General features: G+C 43.1%; 1 protein-coding gene across 1 annotated transcript; it reads left to right on the top strand.

Moving 5' to 3' along the window:
* The first annotated feature begins 9320 nt into the window (after positions 1-9320).
* On the top strand, positions 9321-21654 carry LOC103175882 (stanniocalcin-1-like). The gene is made up of 4 exons (XM_007889174.2): positions 9321-9535; positions 12599-12741; positions 16747-16958; positions 19699-21654. The coding sequence occupies exons 1-4, from the start codon at positions 9328-9330 to the stop codon at positions 20000-20002; spliced, it is 867 nt and encodes a 288-aa protein (XP_007887365.2). The 5' UTR covers positions 9321-9327; the 3' UTR covers positions 20003-21654.
* The last annotated feature ends 1920 nt before the right edge of the window (positions 21655-23574 follow it).

The raw sequence follows: 23574 nt of genomic DNA, 5'->3' as shown, positions 1-23574 counted from the left end.
GGCTGAAGGCCTGGTTACCGATGGTGGGGTAGGCTGGGTGGGGGACATGGAGCAGGTCGGAGCCTGCTGAGCGGAGGGAGGGGATAGGTTGATAAGGGGTTAGCAGGTCAGGGAGGTAGGTGGAGGCAAGGCCATGGAGGATGAGAATTTAGAATTCTATCCTCTGAGGGATGGGGAGCCAGTGGACCCAGGCGAAGGTGGGTGTGATGGGGTCACAGAGCTTGGTGTGGGAGAGGACATGAGCTGCAGAGTACTGGATGATCTGCAGCTTGTGGAGGAAAGAGTTGGGGAGGCCGACAACTGGGGCATTGGCATAGTCGAGTCTGATTGTAATGAAGACACATTTGAGGGTTTTGGTGGACTGAGCAGTGAGGCAGTGACGGAGTCGGGCAATGTTGTAGAGGTGGGGGAAGGCACAGATATGGGGAAGAAAGAACAGTTGAGGGTCGAACAAGGTTCCTGACTCGCTTGGTGAGGTGGAGTGTGCATCCATAGATGTTGCCAGTGCCTGAGGTGCGGAGACACTGGCACAAGCCAATCAGGAGAGCCTTGGTCTTGCTGACGTTCAGCTGTAGAAAGTTAGCTCTTATCCAGGACTTGATGTCTGACAGACAGTCTGCTAGGACATCAGAGGTTCTGGAGTCGAGGGTGGAGGCAGAGAGATAGAGTTGAGTGTGATCTGCGTACATGTGAAAGTTGACCCCATATCTGCGGATGATGTCACCAAGAAGGAGCAAGTGTAGGTTGAAGAGGAGAGGAGCGAGGACAGAGCCCTGAGCAATGCCACATGGGATGGTGTGGGGGCTGGAGGAGAAGCTGTTTGTGGAAACAAAGTGGAGTCACTGTGAGAGATAGGATCTGTACGATTCAAGGACAAAACTTTGAAGGTTGAGGTGAGATGGTGGAGGTGGATAGAGTGGTCCACAATGTCAAAGGCAGTAGAGAGGTCGAGGAGGATGAGAAGACAGAGGGAGCCCTGGTCACAGATGGACAGAATGTTATGTGTCATCTTGACCAGGGCGGCTTCCAGCTGTGGGCAGCACGGAAACCCAATTGGAGGGGTTCGTAAAGGGAGTGGCGGGAGAGGAAAGAGTGAAGCTGGGAAGAGAGAGATGGAATGGTGATCTGAGATAGCTTTAAGAGTGATTGTGAGGTCTGAGACACTGAATCCGCGGGTAATAACCAGGTCGAGTGGGTGGACATAAATGTGGGCGGCAGAATGGATATGCAGGGAAAGGAGAGAGGAGAAGTCAGTGGAGATAGAGCACGATGGAATGAAGTGCAGGTTGAAGTCGCCTAGGATGAGGAGACATTCAGAACAGAGGCAGAGGGAAGCTAGGAGGGTGGAGGTCAGAGATGAAGGTGGGGGAGGATTTGGGGGGACAATAAATCAGGAGAATTTTGAGGGAAACATTGAAGGGATGGTTGAGGATAAGCTGCTCAAAGGAGGGGAATAAGCCGGAGGAGTAGGGGGATAGGGCAAGTGAGGACCTGGAGATGAGGGCCACACCCCTGCTACGGCGGTTAGGACATGGGGTATGGTGGAAGGTATAGCCAGGTGGTGTGGCCTCAATTAGGGAGAAGGTGTCACCTGGGGTGATCCAGATTTCAGTGAGCCACAGGATATTGATGTTTTCATCAACGATGATGTTGTTGATGGCGACAGCCTTGTCAGAAAGGAAGCAGACATTTTGTAGGTCAATGCGAATACAGTCAGGTAGATTTCCCAAAGATGAGTTGGACGGTATAAAATGCATGGTAGATTGGGACTCCCCAAGACAAGACTGGCTTACAATGTTCCAAATTCAGTTATGATGGTTGCAAATTTGCATACCATATTTAATTTACACTCTAGGAGGCTACCCTGCATGAGGGGTACTATAGAAATGCAAGTTGTCCTTTATAGATGATTTACTAGGTAGATGATTTTGCAACAATGGTGCTGATGACTTTTTTTGTTCCAACTAAACTGACCTTGCATTTCAGCAGAGCCCTTTACTCCCTGAAGATGAGTCAAACCTGAGAGAAATTTTTATTTTTCCCAATTAATATCGTGTCTTTCTGTATTTTCAGTGAATCTTTTGTTTTAAAAAAAAATTGGGAGCCATTCACATGGCCTTTAGGAACCATTCCGGAGGCACTTGGAAAATATCCTGAATTCCCATATATTCAGTCTGACCCAGCTGACAGCTCTCCTTGTATGACTCTATGCTGGTAAATTCCTTCCTGACCCTGTTGTGCCTTTCTCCAGTGGTGACTGGCCCCCCAGAAAAGGTGTGGGGTTGTCATGTAATATGGGGACACCGATTTGTGGGGGGCGACAAAAAGACACAATTGGAAGGATTTGGCATCAATAGGGTGAGATGACACGACATCTACAACAACTTGCATTTATATAGCACCCTCCATGCTGACCATCATACCAGAGTGCTCAACAATGTTGGAGCCTGATGCCGAGCCAGGGGAATGTGACCATAGGCACAGTTGAAGAAGAAGGTCTTCAGGTGCAACCTGAAAATGGGGAAAGAGTGGTACCGGGGAGCAGATGGGTTTGCAGACAATCCCGGATTTCAGGTGGACAAGAGAGTTGAAGGTGGAGGAGAGGTGATCATGGAGCAGCTTGACGGCTGCATCAGGGTTGCTGTGAGTGGAGGGCCAGACAGAGAGGAGGTCTGAGGATGACAAGGCATTTGTGAAGGTCTCGGTGGGGGGGGAAGCCTTTACCATGTCTGGAAAATGATGGTGGAAGGCTTGATGGAGGGGGAGGGATGCGAGAGGAGAGGGAGATGAGGAAATTGTCTGAGGTGGCCTTGTGATGGACAGACTGGAAATATCTAAACCATGGGGAATAATGAGGTATAGCGAGTGGTCACGGCTGTAGGTTAAGGAGTTTATATGGAGGGTGAGTGAAAAGGACCTCAGTGAAGTCAGAGGAAGTGGGGCAGGAGTTGAAAAAGGTTGAAGTCGCCCATGATGAGCAGGCGTTCAGTACAGAGGGACAGGGATGAGAGGAAAGAGATGTCCGTGAAGAAGTGGCCAGGCGGTTTGGGGGGATGGTACACAAGGAGGATTTTGAAGGACAGAGAGGAGCGATGGTAGAGGGTGAGGTGCTCGAAAGAGGGGAAACAGCCAGAGGAATAGGGGGATAGGTTAAGTGAGGTTTGGGAGATGAGGGCCACCCCCTTGCCGTAATGGTTGGGGCGGGGAGTGTGGTGGAATGTATAGCCGGGATGGGGGAGGCTTCAATGTGGAGGACGGGGTGGGCAGCCAGATTTCTGTGAGCCCGAGGATGTCAATATCAACATCTAGTGAGCAGATCACTACAAACAGGGCTACTTTTAATCCCGAGTACAGGACTACTGCATATAGAACGGGCACAGCTTGTGAAGAGAACAGCTGTGTCCCCAGTGAAAGAGAAGTCGGGTACTGAGAAACCCAAAACTCCAACAGCTGCATGGAAATTAACCACACGGCAACGTCTTGCAAATCGCTGTGAGGTGAGCGACCATTCACAGGGGCACTTGGCAAAATATCCCGATTCTCCCTGTATCCAGTCCACCCCTGTCCTTCTCTGAGATGTTGCTACGGAAGTGTGGAGTGGAGGAAAAAGATGTGGTGACTTCTGCTTCAAAAGTGTGGTTAAGGCCAGGACACTGGATTCATTTAAAAAAGATTTGATCTTATGCCAGTCTTGTGGATGTGGCACTTTGTGCTCTTTTCTGTTCCTCAGCGGAGGGCGCACTGATACCTTCATCAATATTAGATAAACAATTTGAAGAGAAAATATAAGAGTGCAGGAAAGAGCAAGAAATTAGAGTTAGCTCCAATGACCGAGCCAGCATCAGCTAAGGTTCGATGGACCATTTGGGCTGTAATTTGTATGAGTTTTACAGATGAACATTTAACTTTCTGCTGCTTTCCTGCCCTCCTGGAACTCTGCCATTCTCCACTTTCTGCTGCCTGTGTGAAATAAAAATACATTTTACATAGGTCAAGTGGTTCATTCCCAGTAGTGAAGGTAATTATTACAGGTGACTTTTGACTTGATGGCTTATATTTCCACTAGCCCCAGTAGTTTTTGACTGGCAAGCTTTTGTCACCAGTGACGCACCATGACAGAGTGAATTTCCTCCCCCGAAAATTGGTTAAAAATTTGTCCACTGCCTTTCTTTTCATCACCAAAAGGCTCAGTTTTTAAAGATTGAGCTCCTTCACAGCCCATCGTTTGTAGACATCATTATATTCTTGCTTCATCACAGCACTGTAGCCATTGTATTGACATAGTAGAATGCAGTGGGACATTTTGAGTTGAGAACATGTGTTACATATGGCACATGAGCAAAAGCTGCAAAGGATTAAACAAAGTCCTACTTACCTCAGCACGTCCTCTCCAGGGTCACCAAGATGAGTGAGCATCAAGAAGGCAGCTTCTGATTCTTAATGCTAATATCCAGTTGAAAACCAACTCCCATACATGAAATTACAGTAAGATGTACCCCAGCTGTTCCTTACTTTTCTGATCAGAATACAAAATGGTCTGCTTTCTGCCTTTAAAAATGTTGACTCTTAATTTTTTTTCTTTGTGTGTGGTTTGTTTGCTTAATTTCAATCTTATTTAATATCTGCAAGATTGACTGTGATAAAATAGTTTATAGTTCTAGTACATCACTGAAGGAGAGAATATGTAACATTTAAAATAATGGTTCAATTTATTGTTGAAATGTTAAATTTGTAGTTATGAACTTACAATAATATACATTTATTATGGAATTGTACACTTAAATGTACCTTAATAAATAGCAATATGGTCTATAATTTGTAAACACATTTACTTCTTAATTCCATCAATTAAAAGTAAAATACGAGCAAAGTTTCTAAGGATATCTGAAAATGTATAAAACCTTTACTGTGATACAGAATATTGCTTAAAAGAGATCCAATAATAATAATAATCCTTGCATTTGATATAACGCCTTATCACTTCTTCGAAACATCGCAAAGCGCTTCACAGAATATACTGTAAAGTGAATTGACTGTATATTTTGTGGATAATTACAGTAGTTTCTTTACTTAAGTGTATAAAAATGCAATGTCTCCGCAACGTTCTTCAAATCGTCATGTCCTTGAGTATATCAAGTAATTCTAGCCAGACTTGGCTTCTATATCACATCTCATTTATATGGCACAATTCCAATACGCCTAAATAGCTGGACAGAAGGCTATTTTACAACGTGTGGAATGTAGATGACCAGACCACAACCCGACCGCATGTTGGACTGTAGACAAATATGAATTTTAATGGCCAATTACAGTACATTTGTGGAAAAGTTACAGTGAAATAGTTTTGTAAGTCTATTTTACTATTGTGCATTCCACAATAAAATGTAAAACTGAATTTCACACATGTTTATTCCATTTGAGCAGGAAAGATAAAAAATAACTTTCTCTAGTGTATTAAAGCTGGTAAATAACCCTCACAGTCTATCAAGTCCTTATCATACTTGGAATATGGTTCCATAGGTGCCAGCAGCCTTTCTGTATGAAAAGTAGAACAAGATCTTAAAGCTATAATATTCTACATCTAAATACTGCTGTCATTTACTGTTAAAGGGTTTGGTAACTCTACAGGTTAGTACTAGCAATGGAAAATTACTTACCTGTAGATTGAGGGTCTTTTCCTCCCCCCTCCCATCCCGAAAAGAAAAGCATTACACTTTTTGCCAACTCACTTTGCATCTCTCCCCACTGCTCCTTAGACTTTCACTAATGGCATATCTCCATGGGAACCCTCCCTCCCGTATGTCGTCTAAGCGGACATTCTTTCTGTAAGAGCTAATACAAGCGGCCTATTCAATCTGTGCGCAGCACAGCTGAGCCCATTCATGTCCTCACCAATGTCCATACATTAGCAAGAGACATTTGTATACGGTTCAGTAGCCGGAACCCTGTCTCATTTGTCTTCTCCCTTGTCCAAGACTTGCTAAGGTTCTTCCACTTCTACCCTGGGTGAAGTCAGCTAAATTGACACAAACAGACGATTAAGCCTGGGATCAAATCTGGGACTGCAAGGTTCAGTAATTGTATATGGTGCATTTACTTTATACCATCAGGCAATAAAATAATGACTTTTAAAAATATATTTATTTAAAGATCTGCTCTTGTTGCCAGGACACCTGGAGAAACTCCCTCTCTTTCCAAACAGCGCCATGGAATCTTTAATGTCCAACTGAACAGGCAGATGTTGGCTTGTTGACTTATTCTCTTCTAAACCTTAGATCATGCCTGAAATTCAACAGCTCAGTGGAACAGTTAAAGAAAATATAGACCCTTAACATGTCTTAGTGCTTCACAATAATTATTATCAAGTACAGTGACTGTTTTGTCTAGGCAAAGGTAGTTGCCATGTGCAGCAGCAAAGTTGCACAAGCAATCATGAAGTGAATAAAGACTAATTTATCTGGAGGATTGTTGGCCAGGACACTGGAAGAACCTTCCTTCTTTTTTAAAAATAGTATCATGGGATCTATAAAGAAAATAGCCAATTAGGACCTTGGCTGGAATTACTTCAAAACCACAAGGACATAATTAATTCAATAAAGTTTAGGGAAACATTGACTTTTTTTGTTCACTGAAATAAAGAAACTACTATAATTATAGGTTTGTTTTTAGCAGCACAGTCACAATTTGTTATAGGTTTTCAGAAGAATTTATGCCCTTCATCAATGCTCTGAAACACATGGAATTAAAAGTAAAGGTGTTAATATATATTTTATAGATAATAATAATACATTACAAAAGGCAATTAAGCTATGTCCAGTAGAAGGATAATAATAATAATCCTTGCATTTGATATAGCACTTTATCATGTCATTGAGACGTCTCAAAGTGCTTCACGGAATACACTGTAAAGTGAATTGACTATATTTTGTGGGCAAAATGCGGCAGCCAATTGTACACAGCAGTGTCCCACAAACAGCCATGGATTGAGAGACCAACATTTTTTATTTTAATTTTTTTAAAAAAACCTGCAGAAAAGCCAATTGACTAACAAATGGTTGCTGCTAAATTCCTATCAACATTTACATAGTTTAAGATGGGTGGGGTGGGGAGTGGGAGCGAAGAAGAAATAATTGTCAAAACACAGGTATATATTTACACAGTCACACTGATGTCCAAAACTCAAAATACTGCAGATGCTGGAAGTCTGAAACAAAAACAGAAGTCACTGGGAACCCTCAGCAGGTCAGGCAGCATCTATGGAGAAAGGAAAGTGAGTCAACGTTTCGGGTCCACGACCCTTCATCAGAACTCCTGACTCCTGGTGTTGACACTGATGTCCACATCTGTCAGGCTACCCTGCTCTCAAATATTACTACTTGCCCCTTGAATGTACAAGATGATATCATACGTAGATTTGCTTTGAACATTTTTCTAATTCAGATTGATGTCCTCTAAAGCATAAAATATGCTGATCTTCATACCTCCAGTTTCTATCTCCCTGAATGACAGAAACTAGCAGCACAGCAAAGATCCATCCTTTGCAAAGGAAGACCTTTTTTTTCAAAAAAAAGGAAATATCTGAAAGTGATTGTGTGCATTTTAACATAATGTTTTTGGTAAAGCTATGAGATCATTACACACTGGTGTGAGCTATCTTCCTTTCATTTCTATCCTAGAAACATGTGGAATGAGAAAAAGTTACTTGACCCATCACATTCACTCCTTCCACAGACCATCTACCACATTGACTTTGATACGTTCCTTTCAATGCTGGTTGACTCCACCACTCCAATTCTATTTCTTGGGGGAAAGTTCATCTTAGTCCCAAGTCAAAAGCCCTGATTCAAAGTCTTAAATCAAAACTAGTCTCTTCTCGCCAAACAACTGGCGCCAGCAATACTGAAACCTTTGGGTCTTGAGCTACGGCAACACAGAAATGGGTGTCCTGTGAAGTATCATATTGGTCTGCACCTACTATATCCTCCAACATTGCTCTTAAGCAGATTCTGATTTTATTAAAAGATGTTAATCAGCACACTATTTATTACTTTTGTTTGGCATCTGTTCCGTGTATTTTAAACTGTGTGGAAAAAATGTTAATCGCTGGCGTTTCTTAAAGCTTTTTAATTTTAAACCTCCAGTAACCTTTTACAGTCTAAGTGAAATAGTCTGCTGTCAAAATCACCTGTGTGTGCCAGCCTCTCATCATTTATTAAAGTGACCTATATCTTATGGTCTAATTTGAAGATTGTCCTAACCATCGTCATTGCTCTTCTTTCTATCCTCTTCAACATCTTTCTGAAGATAGGGCCCCAAACCACACAAAGCGTTCAAAATGGCTTCACTGCTGATGGACTTTTGACTATTGCCATCGTAGCATTTGCACGCTTTCTTAATAGCAGTTTCACATTGTCTGGAAACGTTCGAGAAAAAATATACTCTAAACCCCACACAAGACCTATTTTGCGTAAATAAAACCTGCTCCCTAATTAATAAACCTCGATATCCATCCAAAACTATTTACTTTATAATGATAAGAATCCTCACATTTGACGTAGCGTCTTCCACATCAAGTGGGGTGTCTCAAAATGCTTCCCAGGATATATGTGAAGTGTAGTGACTGTGCATTCTGTAGATGAACGCTACAAAAGTTAACTATGGCATGTTGGCATTCATTTGCTTGCTGCACAACCAACTTTTAATGATATCAGTAATAACCCTTTCACTTTTACATAGCGGCTCATCATGTAGACGAGACGTATCAAAGCGCTTCGCTGGATATACCGTGAGGTGCGTATTCTTTGGGCAAAACGGGTTTCGTTTCAACAGCAACAGCAACGGCAACAACGTGCCGTTTCCGAGCTGCCCTTCGCGCCGGGACGGTGTCCGCTCGAGACGCCGCCCGACCCGGCCCCGAGGAGATGGGCGCGACCCGAAGGGCGATCTTCCGAGCCGGTGGCTACGGCTTCTCCAGTGAAGGGGTTCACGGGGCTCGACCCGCCGGGCGGAAACGCGGCGCGTGCGCGGGGGTAACTCTCGCGCTCCGTAAAAAGCGCTCAGCTGGGGGTGGGTGTGTGGGTGGGGGTGGGTGAGAGGGGGTGAGAGGGGGTGGGCAGCCTTGCCAGCTTGTGAGGGGGAGCCAGGCTTGTGGGGGGGGGCAGGAGGCAGTGATTGGGCGAGAGGCAGAGCCCTGGCTGTGTGCCTCAGGTCCTCCCTCTGCCTCTGCCTCTCCTCACGTGGTTGGGGAGCGCTGCGTAAAGCCGCCCCGGGAGCGGGGCTCGGGCTCACACGGGGCTGCGGGGCTGCGGGGAGGAGGAGGGGAGGGACATGGGTTTGCTGGTGCCGCCGAGGTTGGCCGTCCTGTCGCTGCTCCTCGGCTTTCACGCGGTGGCCGGAGAGGAGTCGGAGGGCAGTGAGCTGGGGCCGGAGAAGCGCTCTGCCGGCGGCGGAGGTGGTGGAGGAGGAGGAGGGGGAGGAGGAGGGGGAGGCTCGGGCTCTGTGCAGGGCAAGGTGCGGCTGTCAGTGCACAGCACAGGTGAGCAACACACACCGGCGGCAGTCAGTCAGTCAGTGAGAGAGAGAGTGAGTCAGTGAGAGAGTGAGTCAGTGAGAGAGTGAGTGAAAGAGAGAGAGTCAGTGAGTGAGTGAGTCAGTGAGTGAGAGAGTGAGTGAAAGAGTGAGAGAGTCAGTGAGAGAGTGAGTCAGTGAGAGAGTGAGTGAAAGAGTGAGAGAGTCAGTGAGAGAGTGAGTCAGTGAGAGAGTGAGTGAAAGAGAGAGAGTCAGTGAGTGAGAGAGTGAGTCAGTGAGAGTGAGTCAGTGAGAGAGTGAGAGTGAGTCAGTGAGAGAGTGAGTGAGTGAGAGTCAGTGAGTGAGAGAGTCAGTGAGTGAGAGAGTCAGTGAGTGAGAGAGTCAGTGAGTCAGTGAGTGAGTGAGAGAGTCAGTCAGTGAGTGAGTGAGAGAGTCAGTGAGAGAGTCAGTGAGTGAGCGGCTCAGGGAGAGAGTGAGTGAACGGGTCAGTGAGAGAGTGAGTGAGCGGCTCAGGGAGAGAGTGAGTGAGCGGCTCAGGGAGAGAGTGAGTGAACGGCTCAGGGAGAGAGTGAGTGAGCGGCTCAGGGAGAGAGTGAGTGAGCGGCTCAGAGAGTGAGTGAGTGAGCGGCTCAGAGAGTGAGTGAACGGCTCAGGGAGACAGTGAGTGAGCGGCTCAGGGAGAGAGTGAGTGAGCGGCTCAGGGAGAGAGTGAGTGAGCGGCTCAGGGAGAGAGTGAGTGAGCGGCTCAGGGAGAGAGTGAGTGAGCGGCTCAGGGAGAGAGTGAGTGAGCCGGTCAGGGAGAGAGTGAGTGAGCGGCTCAGGGAGAGAGTGAGTGAGCCGGTCAGGGAGAGAGTGAGTGAGCGTGAGCGGCTCGGACAGAGTGAGTGAGCGGCTCGGAGAGAGTGAGTGAGCAGCACAGGGAGAGAGTGAGTGAGCGGCTCAGGGAGAGAGTGAGTGAGCGGCTCAGGGAGAGAGTGAGTGAGCGGCTCAGGGAGAGAGTGAGTGAGCCGGTCAGGGAGAGAGTGAGTGAGCGGCTCAGGGAGAGAGTGAGTGAGCCGGTCAGGGAGAGAGTGAGTGAGCGTGAGCGGCTCGGAGAGAGTGAGTGAGCGGCTCGGAGAGAGTGAGTGAGCAGCACAGGGAGAGAGTGAGTGAGCGGCTCAGGGAGAGAGTGAGTGAGCGTCTCAGGGAGAGAGTGAGTGAGCGTCTCAGGGAGAGAGTGAGTGAGCGGCTCGGAGAGAGTGAGTGAGCAGCACAGGGAGAGAGTGAGCGAGCGGCTCAGGGAGAGAGTGAGCGAGCGGGTCAGGGAGAGAGTGAGCGAGCGGCTCAGGGAGAGAGTGAGCGAGCGGCTCAGGGAGAGAGTGAGCGAGCGGGTCAGGGAGAGAGTGAGCGAGCGGCTCAGGGAGAGAGTGAGCGAGCGGGTCAGGGAGAGAGTGAGCGAGCGGGTCAGGGAGAGAGTGAGTGAGCGGGTCAGGGAGAGAGTGAGTAAGCGGGTCAGGGAGAGAGTGAGTGAGCGGCTCGGAGAGAGTGAGTGAGCGGCTCAGGGAGAGAGTGAGTGAGCGGCTCAGGGAGAGAGTGAGTGAGCGGCTCAGGGAGAGAGTGAGCGAGCGGGTCAGTGGAAAGGTGAGCGAGCGGGTCAGTGGGAGAGTGAGCGAGCGGGTCAGTGAGAGAGTGAGCGAGCGGGTCAGTGAGAGAGTGAGCGAGCGGCTCAGTGAGAGTGAGCGAGCGGCTCAGTGAGAGTGAGCGAGCGGCTCAGTGAGAGAGTAAGTCAGTGAGAGAGAGTGGCTGGGCTCAGGGTTAGAGGAGAGTCGTTATGGGAGCCGCTTGTGGAGAGAGACAGACAGACAGAGAGAGAGAGACAGTGTGTGAAGTGACCCTGTCAGAGATTGCGCCTTTTTACTTTTACCAAATTTTAAAAACAACTTTATTAACTCTCCTCTTAACCTTCTCTGCTCTAAAAAGGAGAACCATCCCAGCCTCTTGGGAGTAACCAATGGCGCAAAAATTGCTATCGTTTGTGCGCAGGTTTAATGGAAACTGTGGTTCAGATTTTTAAACAGCGAACATGCTTGTTTTCCTCTTACTTTAGGCATGTATTTTATTTTGGAAGGATTTCTCTTGCCCCCCCCCCCCATTCCTTTGTATTATTAATAATCTTGCATTTGATATAGCGCCTTATCATGTAGTTGAGATGTCTCAAAGTGCCTCACAGAATATACCGCAAGGTGAATTAGCTATATAGCATATATTCTTGTGATACAGAATACTTAATCTAGAAACAAAAAAATCTATTGTATCAGTACCTGCATTATATTATTATTCATTTTCCTTTAGTTTTATGCTGAGCATCACCCAGTTGTTGTCTTTACAAAGCTCAGTTTTTTTCCAGTTGACACTGGGAGTGGGGGGGAAATGCACAGTTTATGTTGAAATGTGCTATTATGTACTTTAAACGGCGATCACAAGCCCTCAGCCATCAGAAGCAGATATTATAGATCGCAGATTGCCTTTAGAGCAACCGAGTATTCCTTTTTTTAAGAGTGCCTGGCCCCTTTTAAGTTTAACATTTGACCTTTGCTGATTTATGTCGCTCTTCAATAAACAGAGCTCCATATATTCAAATGGATTTGCGATCTGCCGTAGCTTACATGGATCCTCGATGTGGACTGTTCTGTGCTACAGACCATATTTCAACACAGCTGCTCGTCTTGTTTATACAGAAGATGGCTATGGTTGAGACAGATACTTGAGTAGAGCTCGAATGACAAAAGAGTTCATGCGATTTATTCAGCTGTTATCCAAGGCCATTGAGTTGTTTTTAAATAAAAAAGGTTGCACAGCAGGTCAGTTGTGTCGCATCTAATGAAGGGATATACCTGATGTGCTGACCTATTTTTCTCTTTCAGATGCTGCTAAACCCATTGAGATTGAGACCAACACACTGCTAGCTAAATATGTTTTATATAATTCACCCTTCTTCCCATAAGCATTGCAATAGTTGTTTTTTTTAAACCTGTGGGCTGACTTGCCCAATATGCAAAATAATTAGGAAAATGTCTATTTTATCCAACAGTTGAAATAAGTAACTGTTTGCTCAGTGCTGGTGATGTGGGATGTGCAGTTTTTGAATGTCTGGAAAACCATACTTGTGAAATACATAACCTGTATGAAGTCTGCAGAATATTTCTTCAGAACGCAGGGAAGTTTGATGCACAGGTAAAATATTTAAATGACTATGTAAACATGTCTTGAGTATTAGAGATTTCAAACGTGCATTGCGATTTAAGTTGTCTGCTGCAGTGTGTTTATTTATATACATCTTGGAGCTGATGTCTTGTGTAACACTTGTTCCTCCTTTGCACTGATTAAGAAATGATGTTGAGGAAGAATCAATCTTGTGAAATTTGAACATTTGAACGGTCACATTTATCAACGGGCATCTCGTAGTGAAAACTGAAATGTAATCAGTGAAATTTAAAGCACGGTGATTGTACAAAATGAATTTGAGTCAAATCAGTACCTATCTACATTTACTGATTTAACCAGTGTACACAATCAAAACTCTATACTTTGTATCTGCAGTGGGGACCCCAGAGTGTAGCTTGCCATTAATATTGCTGTCTAGCAAGCTTTCCCGCTGCTTGTCCAATTAGGACCACCCTACCCATTAGGGCTTTGGCTTGCAGGGTTACCAGGAGCTGAGTGGGATGACTCCCTGCCCCCAATAACTGGTCTGCCCTTCCAGGTCTAGCCGATGAGCCAGGCAGGCTGTGCTGTCATTAGCAGTGCCCTGGTGCACTGCAGCCCCTTCTGGCTCAGGAACCGGATATACAAAATATTGCTCCATTGGAATGCCATCTTAGACTATATACACTGGCTATAATGAGTGAAGATGCTGCAATTGCCCCATGTCTCTGGGCTTAAGATGGAGTAAATCAGTTGAGATTCTGTTCTGCATTACTATCATTGAACCCTGTATTTGTGTGTAATTATTGAGTGTGGAAAGGATTAAACTTGTGTAGATAGTTGACCTGACTGAAGACTAGCCTGCTGGGTGAGTTACTATCATGCTGGTGATATCTGTGAAACCATCTCCAGAGTTTTTACCCTGAGGAAAAGAGAAATGATGTGGAATACTGACCAAAGTTTTCAGGTAACCTGAATTTTCAATTGAGTGATAAGTGTGTTGCATTTCTTTATGTTAGCTAGGTGTCTGGCAAATATGGGAACCCATCACCATGTTTTCGAGTATATAAACAAGCCTGGGAGTTCCACATACATGTATAACCTGCACATGGAAATTTCCCTGTGTCTGGAATGGAATGTGTACTCCTTTCCTGGAGAATGCACTCTGCTTACTCCATTTAGGAGAGTGTTAGGTGCTGGTTGGCAAGATCCAAGTCTTGGGGACCCAAGAGTCTGTGTTGGAGTACTGCTGGAGTTTAATCACCCAAAACAACATAGCTAGCCATTGAGAGCACTGTCTGTCAAGTTTCCCAGTGCCTGGCAAATTTCCCACTGCTTGTCTAGCTCGGACAACAACAAGGCAACAACAACAACAATAAGGCACCGGACAGTGAAGGACAAGTGGGGGTGACCAGTATTAACAGGAGCCCTACATCTAGTGATGAGTCTGCCCCTCCCCAGTCCTGATGATGAGCCACGCTGGCTGTTCTATCATCAGCAGTGCCTCGGAGTACTACATGTCCACTTGGCTCAGGAACCGGACAGCCAAGACCGTGACACAGAGTTTACTGAATTCAGTTGCCAAGCAAGTTCAACCGCACTTTACCTTCCCTCCTGCCAAGGGGGTTAAATTATGTTGCATGAAGAATTAGGGTGATCTTTCATACTGCCTCCCTTCTATAATTATGGTTAACATATAATCCAGATCTACCTATAGTATTATGATCTCACTGCAGTTTTAAAGACAAAATGGAGAGTATAAGGAATACAGATAAATCAAGTTGTTTTGATGTCATTTGAAATTGGGAAATCCACTCTCAATTGTTGATTCAAATATTCAGTAAAATGTATTTCTTGAAATGTTTGTACAACTATATTATTGGTAATTTCTTTAAAAGTGGTCAGCTTGCACACTCTTAACCCCAGACGACTTCTGCTTCAGTCACTAAGATTTAGAAAATGATTAATGCCAAGGTGTATGCCAAGGGAGATGGGAAATGGCAGAATATCAATTCTACTTTCCTGAGCAAAAGGAAACCATGCATCTAGGCTTTCTTTTAGTAAGTGCAAAGTAACGATATGTTTTGGATCTCCAGTCCTCCTGAAGCTCAGATTTAATGAAACCATCTACCGTTTGAATTGTTTTAATGCATGTTAGCCATCAAATTGAGCTGCCTCCTGCCGCTTCTGGCATTCTCTGAAGCTTTCTCACATGGCAGTTCATCATCGGGGGATGAGAGGGGCTGGTGGATCTAACCAAAATACTGTACTATCCATGTATAGTGCTGCAGCAATCTTTTTTAACAACAACAAGATTACACTTGTATAGCCGTTTCACATCGGGAGGACGTCCCAAGGAGCTGGACAGTGTACAGCATTTCAGACCAGAGCTGGGGTTATGGGGGGAGAGGGGAGGGGAAGCGGGTTGACTGATGGCATGGTTGAAAAGGAGGGTCTTGAGGCAGGACTTGAAGGAAATAAGAGTTGGATGTTTAAAGCAAAGTAAATAATTCAAATAAACTAATCAACAACAACAAGATTCCATTTATAGAGCGCCTTTCACGTCGGGAGGACGTCCCAAGGCGCTGTACAGTTGGGTCAGGACCCGAGCAGGGGCGAAATGGTCAGGGTGAGGGGAGGGAAGGGAGGAGGCGGTAGAGAGTCGAGAGGGGAGCTGAAGGCACGGTCAAAGAGAAAGGTCTTGAGACCAGCCTTGAAGGAGGAAAGGGAGGAGGCAAGGTGAAGGCACTGGGGGATAGAGTTCCAGAGCCTAGGGGCTGAGAGGCTGAATAATCCTCTGAGATAATCCTATCTAAAGTCTAACTAGGGCCCAAATTAAAGAGTGGTTCTCTTTAACATACAGCACAGGAGATTTCTTTCATAAACTGCACTAAGGTTTGGAATTTGCTCTTGTGTGAGCTGGGTTGAGTCCCCGTAAAACCGGGTTTGTCATGTAATGTAAATTTATTTGTGAATTTGAATTGTTTACATTGCCAAAGATGGATGTTCTGACAGTTTTTAGATTCTTGCAATGGTTTTGTTTTTTCTAGAAAAACTACTAAACATAAGTTTTAGCCTATCTGAAACATCTTCCCTCCCTTCCTCAGAAAGCGTTAAATTTGGCAGTCTTTCTTGGTGTCCCCAGGCCAGAGCATTATTGACTAATATTGTGCACTTAAGTGTAAGAGCAATCAGAGTGATTTTTTTCCCCTAAAACTACTCTTCCCTTTATCACCCACCCCCATCTCATCCCCGGAAAAAAATCACTGGGTCCTTTCTCTTTGTCTCTTTGTATCCTCATGATAATGTGCTAACTCTGGTCACTTACAGCCTGGGGAACATTGCACTGTGTCGTACTCGGTGCACTAGGCAGAGATTTTAACTTGCCCTGCTGTCTTCTGTTTTGAAACTAGACAGACTTGCTTATCAAGTTTTCCTCTCTCTGATTGGTGCATAAACAAAAAGCTCTCCTGACTTCTGTTCCCTTTGTGTTCTTTCAAGCGACACCAACTGCACAAAAAGAGGAATCGTCCACATGTGGGTGGCTTGAATCCAAATCCCAAATGTTAAAATCAGTAAAATAAGAAAGAAATGTTCCTGCCTCCCAAGAATACAGGAGATCGCAATGCCAATGTGTATACAGGCAACACAACTATTTGGCGGTCAAAAGTCTTGTTGGTACATAGGTATTGGTTAGAATTATGCATACATAAGAGAGAAAAAAATAGAGGAATATAGGAGAGAGGAATAGGTGTGGAGTATAAACGCTGGGGTGGATCGGTTAGGCCAAATAGTCTGTTTCCGTACTGTATCACTATGTAAATCTGAGAACTGACCTGAATGTAAATACTGTACTTTGCACCAGTATGATTATGGAGATTTGCAAACTTAAGTTTGATTCGTTAGATAGACAAATAATGGATTCAGCAAATCAGTATACAAAGATATAACATAAATAAGCATATTTGCATATAAAGTAATTAACTTGTGGGTTTGAAGGATGCAGTTATTAAAACTTTTTTCTTTTTTTAATAGGGAAAACTGTTTATCAAAGACTTCCTGAAGTGTAATGCTAATGGGATTAAGTCAAGATTCAGCTGTAATATTCGCAGATGTTCAGTAATACAGGAAATCCTTTCTGAACTGCAGAAGGATTGTTACCAGAACTTTGACATCTGTGCCATAGCACATGATAATGTAAATGCTTTTGCAGAAATGATTGACTTACATGATCTGCTGTTAAATGGGTAAGTACATACTGGGTCATCTACAGTCTAGAGAAATGCATCTTTCATTCTTAGATTAAGTCCCCAACAAAACTATATATTGGAGTTAACTTATCATATCAACTGTACCTGCCTAAACTGTGCTACCAGATAACCATGCTATGTTTTTTCATTATGACTTGAATATTTTTTAAACAATACCTTTTATAAACATTTTGAAGAGCTCATATTGCGATTCCAAATTTTATAGGAAACATTTAGGCCCCGGTTAGACATCCTGTCTCATGTTCCCATAACTCGCATGTATCACCTCCTATATTTTTCAGAGTAGATTGTGTAAATGAGGTGCTTTTCTCATGGTGGTTTGATACAGAATGGGGGAAAGAAGTCTTCAGCAAAAGATCAGAAGTGCACCTTTCTCTCATTAGCTCACCTTATGCCATTTTGGCGTTGGGGAGGAAGAGAACGAGAAGAGGAGAAAGTGAGAGAGAAATCTTTAAGGCCTTTGCCTTCATTTGTACATAAAGTGTTCCTCTGAGCTGATTCCACAGTGCCTGGCAAATAGCAAAGTGTGAAATTCAATGCTGAGTGTTCCAAATGCTGAGCATTCCTTAACCAGCATTTCAAGCAATCGTTAATGGTTGCTCATGGGGGAAGGCCAGTTTACCCAGCTTTGAAGGCAGAACATCTGTGCCTGCCTAGACTAAGACCAAAATTATAGTTTTTTAAATCAATTTAATGTGTCCAATTTTTAAAATTCTCTCCGTTGGCAAATGTTCTCCCCTCTGCTCCTGGTCTGGCTTGTTGCTAGGGTGCGGTTTCCCAATTGCTTATCAGCCTCTGGTGCCCTGTCCCAAGTGGCCATTGCTGATGTGTGAGCCTTTGCAGTGAGTATCAACAGTTCCCTGACCAGAGTATCACAGCTGAGCCTGCAGTTTCCCCACCAGGCTGCCACACACGTGTACAACCAGTAGAGGGTGCTGTAAAGGAATAGGAGCAGGTTTTCTCCTCCACAACCCTGGGAAGCCTGGGTCCAACTTAAGCCTCCACCTGAACCTGTTACAGGTGTCACTATATTCACCATTTGGGGTTCCGAATCATGGCTCCTTAGCTGTTGGATTAAAGCTGCATGTCATCGATCTAAAGAGAGCTGATAACTTATTTTAGGAACACATTTTGTTTATCCTCTGATTCAGCTGGAATTAATGGGTGCTGCCCCTTTAAGAGAATCCTCCAAATAAAATTGGTCGCTCATTGCATGGCTGTTTGTGGGACACTGCTTGCACAGCTGGCTACCGCGTTTTGCACACAAAATACAGTCAATCCACTTTACAGTGCATCCTGTGAAGCGCTTTGATACATCTCAATGACGTGATAAGGCACTATATCAAATGCGAGGATTATTATTACTACCAAGATGAGTTAACTGCGATGCATTTTTATAAACTGGGCTCTTTACGGAATGTAATATCAATATTCTCTTTAGCAATTGGAAATCTGTGTCGTCCAGAATGAAACTGGTATTGCTCTTCTAATGCTGAAGTTTCCAGAAGATAACATGCTCAGCACATTAAAACTCAGTCTCGATATCCTCCGAATATTAGCTTTAAGACTGTCATTGAAGAAATGCAACATTTTGGAAATTCTTAATTTGGAAATTAGTTTTAGACTAGTTAGATACTACCACTGTTAAACTTTCTTGGAGGAAATAAAATGTTACCATTTGATGATTGCAGGGCAGTTGGACAGACTTTTTATTTGTATGGATTTGCATTTCAATATAATTATACTAAAGCTTGTAGGAATTTTAAATATTTTTACAGTGCAGCAGTAAATATTTGTCTGTCCATATAATACTTGCTACTCTGAAATAAGCAAATCTGGCCAATAATACAAGTCAGTATTTATTTTATTAGGTTAATTGATCTTAAACTTCTAGCTCCTTAAAATAAATCAAAACATTTTAGGGTTGAAACTTCATCAGTCTTTAAAAATATTGGTTTTGATGGCAGCACGGCAGTGAAGTACTAATCAAGCTCTGGGCCTCCATAATAGTAATTTCAAGTCAACAGAGGAACAGTTAGGAACAAAGCAATGTATAAAGTTAAGGTCCTTGTTCCTACATTGGACTGAAGGAAGGCACCTTGGATAGAGGTGACTGCGATTATATAGGAGACTACATTATATTTTCAATGTGCTGTGTTATGGAGTATTTAGAAGCTGTAAAAAGCAGTAGTAACAAGTTCCAAATGTCTGAATGTGATTGCCTTCTCCACTCCTCTGCTTGCTTCCTGTCGCTCACCAGACCTGGTGCATGTCCCCGCTCTCTCTGACACCACCAATGGCCGAGCTTTATGCTACAATGCCCCCAACCTCTGGAACTATCTCCCTCTAACCCTTCTGTCTTTATTTCTCTTTATCTTTAAATCCTAAAAACCTATTCTCTTCAATCATGTCTATAGTCACCTTCCCCATCTCCCTCCTCCTATTTTTCTTTGGCATCCAACCCCATTTTGTAGCAGTCTGAGACGTTACCCTACATGAAGGGTGCTTTATAATTGCAAGTTATTTAAATTTGCCTGAAGATTAGTTTCTTTTGTACATTCATATTATGAATCTTGTACCTAATCCTTGCATTACATCTTTCCTTAGAACATGGGCTTTATGAACATGTACCGTTTGTTTTTCTCTCAAGGGTACTGGATGAATTACAAAGATCCGTAGAACCTAACTTTTTTTATATAAAATTCTTTTTCAACAGAGCATACTTGGAATTTGTAAAGGTCTTGTTTGATTGTGATGTCCATATTGTGGATGTCATAAAGAAAAGCATACGGTCTCGTTATGAATCAAATCTGAGTATTTTAAGACGAATGGTACAAGATGACACTTGTACTTCTGCACAAAAAGTGAAACCCGAGGATGGAAATCCAACGGCAGGATCTGCTGAGAGACCCAGAAAGGTCAGCAAGAAAGGAAGAAGTGCTGATCTTGACAACGCTACATCGTCTAGAGATGATTACTGGAATCAGAAAAGGGAGAAAGCCAGGCAGAGGTTTCAGTAAAATATCCTCTTAACTGTTGGCTGATTTCAGGCTCACATTTTGGGTGCTGATGTAAGCAAAAACTCCATTTTTTTTTAAAGGAAAAGTGCTCTAATTTTTGTGATGCAGCTTCTGTAACAATTACCTGATGTGTAATTGAGCTGTAAATGGTGTTTATTAGTGGGTGCAACTGTTTCAATCGCATCATCTCACTTTCTATTTGTTGATTTTTTTTTGTTTCCTCCCCCAACTCACCATGTCTGCTGCTGTAGACATTTCATTCTACATTTCCTCTGCACAATGCTTATTCCTGAACAGTATTGCTACCTTTATAGTATAAGTAAATGGTTTAATAGTGTAAAATATGCACCAAAGGTGTATTCCATGTTTTGGGGTTGATATTGAAACCACTCATTCCTGGCACTATGATCAGTGTTGCTACATTTATAGTAAATGGTTTAACAATTTAAAATGTGCACAAAGTCTGTTCCATGTTTGGGATTTGTATCTAAACCACTCCAGATTCTCCTGCAGTATGATCACATGTGAACTCACTTGATGAAAATATTTTTGCTTAAATAATTTGGAGGCTTGCACCAAACGTATTGTTTGGGGGGGGGGGACAGAAGGAAATAGCCTCTGACTTTTTAGAAATTTAGTTATTAAATTAAGATCTCTATGTACTGCAGATCTGAAGAATTTTTATTTGTATAGTGCTTTATATCCGTCTCAAAGCACTTCACAGTAATTACTGTAAAATGTAGTGCCTGTTTTTGTAGGCAAACAGGCCGTCTACTTAATGAAATGATCTTTGCTTTAACGTTTGAAAGGTTTGAATTGAAATTCAGTTCAAAATGATTTTATATATCGAATCAGCAAAGATGTAAATAGTTGTACAGTGGATTTTGTTGTGCAGGCAATTACTTGCACTGTTGATCTATTAAACACATACTTGATTCTTTTGGTTTTTTTGAACTCTGTTTTATCTTGCAATCTGCACAATACAAGAGTCTTATACCCTCTATCAGGATCAAGTGTTTGTTTTAAGTATCAACACCTTGAATTTCTTTCATATGGTTTGCTACTGGTAATGGTCTTTTCTTTCCCCTGTCATGTCTTGCAGGGATGGGGATAGATATCCACTGGAATGAAGGCAATGAATGCATTGGTGCCATAATGGTATCTGCCAGTGGTGTTGACCAATCTCTAAGGCAATCTACTTGACTGTCACAGCAACTGACTATATCATAGTCAGTAAGGTGACAGAAAACAGTCTGTCCCATCATTAAATGTGCTACATTACAAATCCTAATCCCCAATCCCACAGTAGTTTTCAGCGATTGAAATGTTCAAGAGCATTCCAGCACTTGTCTCCTTGGCTACTTTGGCTGGCTCTTGTCCAATGCCCTGTGCTCCCTCTTGTTTCTTCCTCACTATTGTAACTTTGCATAGAAGATTAACCTATCTTCCCTATCCATTCAGTTCCTATCTCTGGAACACTCACAGAGTGCTTCTCCCCTCATCCCCATTTTATTGTTATTTTGAGCACAAGTATACAGTATATATATTTTGGGCTGCACATCAACTGTGATTGAGGAAGGTGAGCTTGTTCCTTTCTTCTTTGTATCCTGCTATTACTCACCAATACTGGAAAGTAAACAACGTACCTGGTACTATATGTGTATTGTTTCTTGTTTCACCACTTCCACCCACACACCCTTGAGAGATGCATAGTGTTTGTTACCATTTCCTATGCCAGTAATAATAATAATAATAATAATCCTTGCATTTGATATAGCGCTTTTCACGTCGGGAGGACGTCCCAAAGCGCTTCACAGAACACACTGTAAAGTGAATTGACTATATTTGCGGGCGAACGCGGCAGCCAATTGCGCACAGCAATGTCCCACAAACAGTCATAGATTAAAAATGACCAATTTATTATTGTTTTTGTTTTTTTGGAGGGATTATTATTAGGCGTGTGGAGTAAGGAAACTTGCCCAAGGTTTCGCCCTCTGCCTGGAATTGAACTCAGGTCTCTCACTTGCAAAGCGAGTGCTCTAACCACTGAGCTACAGGACTGCCAGTAGTGGCAGAGATGGAGAATACGAGAAAAGGATGGACCTTGTGTCCTTCAACATTTAGTTTGTTATGCTTCTAAACTGTCATTCTTCTCTTGTGTTTCAACATCTCTAGATAACTTCCCCAGTAAACAATTCCTCTAGCTTGCTGCTTTCTCTATTGAAACTAGGAAGTTGATGCGGTTGAGTGTGTTGTGTATATTTAACTCTGAGAAAGTGAATGACAAATGGATATGGGCTTCCAATTGGCTTTCGAATAATCTGAAAGTTCAAACCAGTAACATCTTTAAACTGACACTGGACAATCTGTTCTATTTATAAATCATGATGTTCCTCCCAAATAGTGATAGTGCTTATGAATTTAATGTGCAATTTGATAACCGTGGTAGTTGAGCATTACAAGCTACGCTGTGTCTTACAAGGATGTCTTTTATAATTACATTTTTCAGCTGATCAATAAAACTCATTAAATGTTACTTTGTTTAATTTTTTTAAAAAATTGAAATCGTATGAGCTAGAATTACTCCAATCTATTGGCTATTTCACCTATTTTAACTGATAATTTACACAGTTCCTGTTAACGCAGTGACATTTCATAGCTTTGACAGTTACTTAGAGTGGTTTATTTTTAAAACAGATACTTAAGTCTTCATTTGGCTGTGCCATGGCATTTTAGATGAGATGAAAACTCTCATCTGCTAATGTAATACCAAATGCTGATTTTAGGTTGGGCTTCAGAAAGTAAACCTATGTCCTGTTTACGCATCCTCTGCCTGGCTGAAATAATGCTGTGTCAGTTTAGTACTATGAAGATACAGTAGAGGTGGTGAGTAATGTGATTGAACCTATTTAAACATGCAATGATAGTATTTTCAGACAACACAGATGCATTTAAGAGGAAGCTAAATGTACACATGAAGGAAGGGAATAGCATAGTTTAGTATGGAGTAAGCAATGGGAGGAGACTCGTATGGATTATAAATCCAGCCCAGACGAGAGGAGCTGAATGGTCTGTTTCTGTGCTGTACAATCGACAGAAGATGGGTCACCACTATTCAATACAAGAAGGTGGGTGAGCTGGATAATTCTAATTCATTTGGGGGGAATGGTAGTGAATACTAAATAACATTTAAATAATAGCAATTCATTGAATAGGTTAACGTTAGCAAATGCAGAATTCTGCTCATTGGCATGTTATTTGTGATGAAGAAGTGGGAGTCAGTTCAATTTCAACAGGGAAAGGGTTATTAAACATTTAATGATTTTTTTCAAGTCTCTGAAGTGGTAATGTATGAGCTAATGGGTAGCAAAAATATCAAGAAAATTAAATTCAATTTCAAACGGAGAAAGGGTGGAATAACCTGTTTGTTGACTTTAGTAATACACTATGCTTATTTGCACTGTAATCCATGCCTCTGAATCTACCCTTATGTATTTACCTATCTGGGGGAATCAGATTTCAAAAATGCCATCACTTTTTACTATTGGACCTAGAGAATCCTTGGACATTGA

The sequence above is a fragment of the Callorhinchus milii genome, unplaced genomic scaffold (assembly GCF_018977255.1).
Source record: "Callorhinchus milii isolate IMCB2004 unplaced genomic scaffold, IMCB_Cmil_1.0 Scaffold1, whole genome shotgun sequence".
Lineage (NCBI taxonomy): Eukaryota > Metazoa > Chordata > Chondrichthyes > Chimaeriformes > Callorhinchidae > Callorhinchus > Callorhinchus milii.
Note: the sequence above shows the minus strand (reverse complement) of the source record. Positions and strands in the feature narration are given on the sequence as shown.

Excerpts from the sequence above, each read along its gene's own strand:
- LOC103175882 (XM_007889174.2), top strand. The coding sequence starts at position 9,328 with ATGGGTTTGCTGGTGCCGCCGAGGTTGGCCGTCCTGTCGCTGCTCCTC. Across the intron at positions 9,536-12,598 it reads GCTGTCAGTGCACAGCACAG|TTGAAATAAGTAACTGTTTG; the intron begins GTGAGCAACACA and ends TTTATCCAACAG. Across the intron at positions 16,959-19,698 it reads CATGATCTGCTGTTAAATGG|AGCATACTTGGAATTTGTAA; the intron begins GTAAGTACATAC and ends CTTTTTCAACAG.